Source organism: Condylura cristata, unplaced genomic scaffold, assembly GCF_000260355.1.
Source record: "Condylura cristata isolate star-nosed mole 26May11 unplaced genomic scaffold, ConCri1.0 scaffold00003, whole genome shotgun sequence".
NCBI classification, from domain to species: Eukaryota; Metazoa; Chordata; class Mammalia; order Eulipotyphla; family Talpidae; genus Condylura; species Condylura cristata.
The window spans coordinates 78080081-78082388 of NW_004567104.1; the positions used below are offsets into that span (position 1 = coordinate 78080081).

General features: G+C 72.0%; 1 protein-coding gene across 1 annotated transcript in view; it reads right to left on the reverse strand.

Annotated features, from left to right (window-relative positions):
- The window catches only part of RSPH1 (radial spoke head 1 homolog (Chlamydomonas)), a 7155-nt gene that overhangs the window by 2946 nt on the left and 1901 nt on the right, over positions 1–2308 (reverse strand). The window contains exons 4-5 of the mRNA XM_012730031.1: positions 497–587; positions 57–192 (exon numbers count right to left, since the gene is read on the reverse strand). Coding sequence (XP_012585485.1) covers positions 57–192; positions 497–587 — 227 coding nt within the window. The remainder of the gene's footprint in view (positions 1–56; positions 193–496; positions 588–2308) is intronic.

A 2308-nucleotide genomic window follows, 5' to 3' on the forward strand; every position in this document is an offset into this window, starting at 1 on the left:
GGCCCGCCCTCGGCGCCCCGAGCCCGGCCGGGTCGGCGCTGCTTCCGGGGACTTACGTTTCTGTTCAGGAACTTGCCCTGGTACCTGTGGTTCCGGTGGAGCAGCTCGGCCGCGCCCTCCTGCTGGCCGTGCACCCAGGTGCCCACGTACTTGCTGCCCGTCTCCGCGTAGAAGTAGGTGCCCTGCCCGTGCCTGCCCGAGACAGCGCGGCGCCTCACCCCGGCAGCCCTCCGGGCTTTGGGCCGGACGTTCGAGCTGGGGGCCGAGGCGGACGCCTCGGGCTCGGGCCAGCCGGGCCCTGCGGGCCGTTCCCTGTGTGCCCACGCCCGGTTTCGCCCTCCTGGGAGCCGGAGCCTGCGGCCTTGGGCTCTCCGCGAAGGACCCCATGTCCTCGGGAGTCCACACCACCTGGGGCGCTCCCGGGAGCGAGCTTCGTGACCCCGAGGGGCGCCCTCGCCCATGCACCCAGCGCCGCCTGCGGGGGGAAAGGCCAAACCTTTGGTGGGCGAACCAGTCCCCAGAGTAGGTGTCGTTGTTGACGTAGTAGTACATGCCCTGGCCGTGCCGCAGGTCGTTCGCCCACTCCCCTGGGGGCACAGGAGGCGGCTGAGAGGCCGTGCTGGGGGCCTGCTCCTCGCCCCCCGCCCCGCCCCCCCTCTGCAGCTGGGTGGGCCCCGGGACACGCCTGGCAGGTGCGTGCAGGGCCCTGCGACCGCGGTGGGGACAGGGGGTGCACCTCGACGGGGGTGGCCCCTGCACAGGGCCAGCCCGACACCACAGCCCCAGGTGGGCTGGCAGAGTCCCCTGGGATCTGATGAGCACAAGGTGGGGACGGGGGGCCGGCTGCTGCCCATGGCCAGGCCCTGGCCCCACTCGCCTCACGTGGGGGCGCCAGCTGCCCTGTCCGAACTTAAGGAGCTGCGCCCCAGGCCTCGGTGCCCAGGAACCGTACCGACCTCTCCTGAGGCGCCGGCAGAGCCGGGAGCCGGCCGCGAGCCGTGCGGGCTGGGCCTGTGTGGCACGACTCACCCAGAGCCGAGCCGGAATCTGGGGGCGCGACCCCATGGAGGGGACCCCGGGGGGAGGTTCCCAGATACCAGTGACCTGGCGGGGAGCCTCCGCGGCGCCCCTATGGCCGGCCCCCCTTCCACAGAGCCACGGGGGCCCTGTGCCGGCAAGCCCGGCCCCCCTTCCTGCCGGCCTCCCAGGCCCGCAGGACCTCGTCCCTTTGTCCCTTTCCTGGGAGGGGCCAGACCCAGCTGACCGCACCCGCCAGAGCGGCATAAAGCTGGCTGCGTGCTCCACGGCTGCACACTCCAGCGACCACTTCACCGAGGGTCCTTCTCGGCCAGCCCGTGGCCCCCGCCCTCCCTGCCGCCTGGATCCAGCGCCTCCTGCCTCACCCCAGGGCAGCCCACCCGTGCCCGCGAGTGGGCGCAGCGGCAACTGGCCTCCACTGCTGGCGCTAACTTCCCGCTCGCGGGACAGCGAGCTAGTCAGGGCCAGTCGGGGCCAGCGTTAAAGGGGGCGAGCATCCAGCGCGCTGGACCTGCGGCAGACGGCCTCGGGCCTCCCGCTGCCCGCGGCCAGCCCCCGCGCCCCCGCGCGGTGGCCAGGGCCGCGCTTCCAGCTGAGTGACGCTTCTCCGACCAGCATTTTAAAAACGAATCTCCGTGTGTTGATCAGAGCTAAAGGACCCCCAAAAGGCTCCTCCGCAGAAAATGGACCTGGCGCAGTGCGAGACGCCCCACCGGCGGCCAGGGCGCAGCGTGGACTCCCTGGGTGTTGTGATATTTGCGGTATTTTTCACTTTCCCTCATTTGGAGTTGTCATTACCAGTGGGAATCCACACGCCCGCGATTTGTTCTTAGCGAGCCACCGCAGGAGCATGTTGCTTCCCGGGCCCTGGGCGCCTCTCGGGGGAAAGGGCTCTGGCGGCCCGCGGGAGCCGCAGCTTCGGTGGCTGCGCCCACTAGGCCCGGTTTCCTGCGCGGGGCCCACGGTGCCCCGGAACCCTGCGCCGGGGGCGCTGCTGGCCAAGGACCGGGCACGCGCTGCGGAAGCGACCCCGCGCTGGGGGCAGCACAGACACAGGGTCCTCCCCGAGAAGGCCGCGGGGTGCACCTCGACGGGGGTGGCCCCTGCACGGGCCAGCCCGACACCACAGCCCCAGGCGGGCTGGCAGAGTCCCCTGGGATCTGTGAGCACAAACGCTCGCCCGAGGGCAACAGAGCACCCGGAGGGCGTCTCCAGGCTCCACACCGCCTGCTGTGGGCGGGGCCGCGGTGTGGGCGGTCCCTGGTGTGGG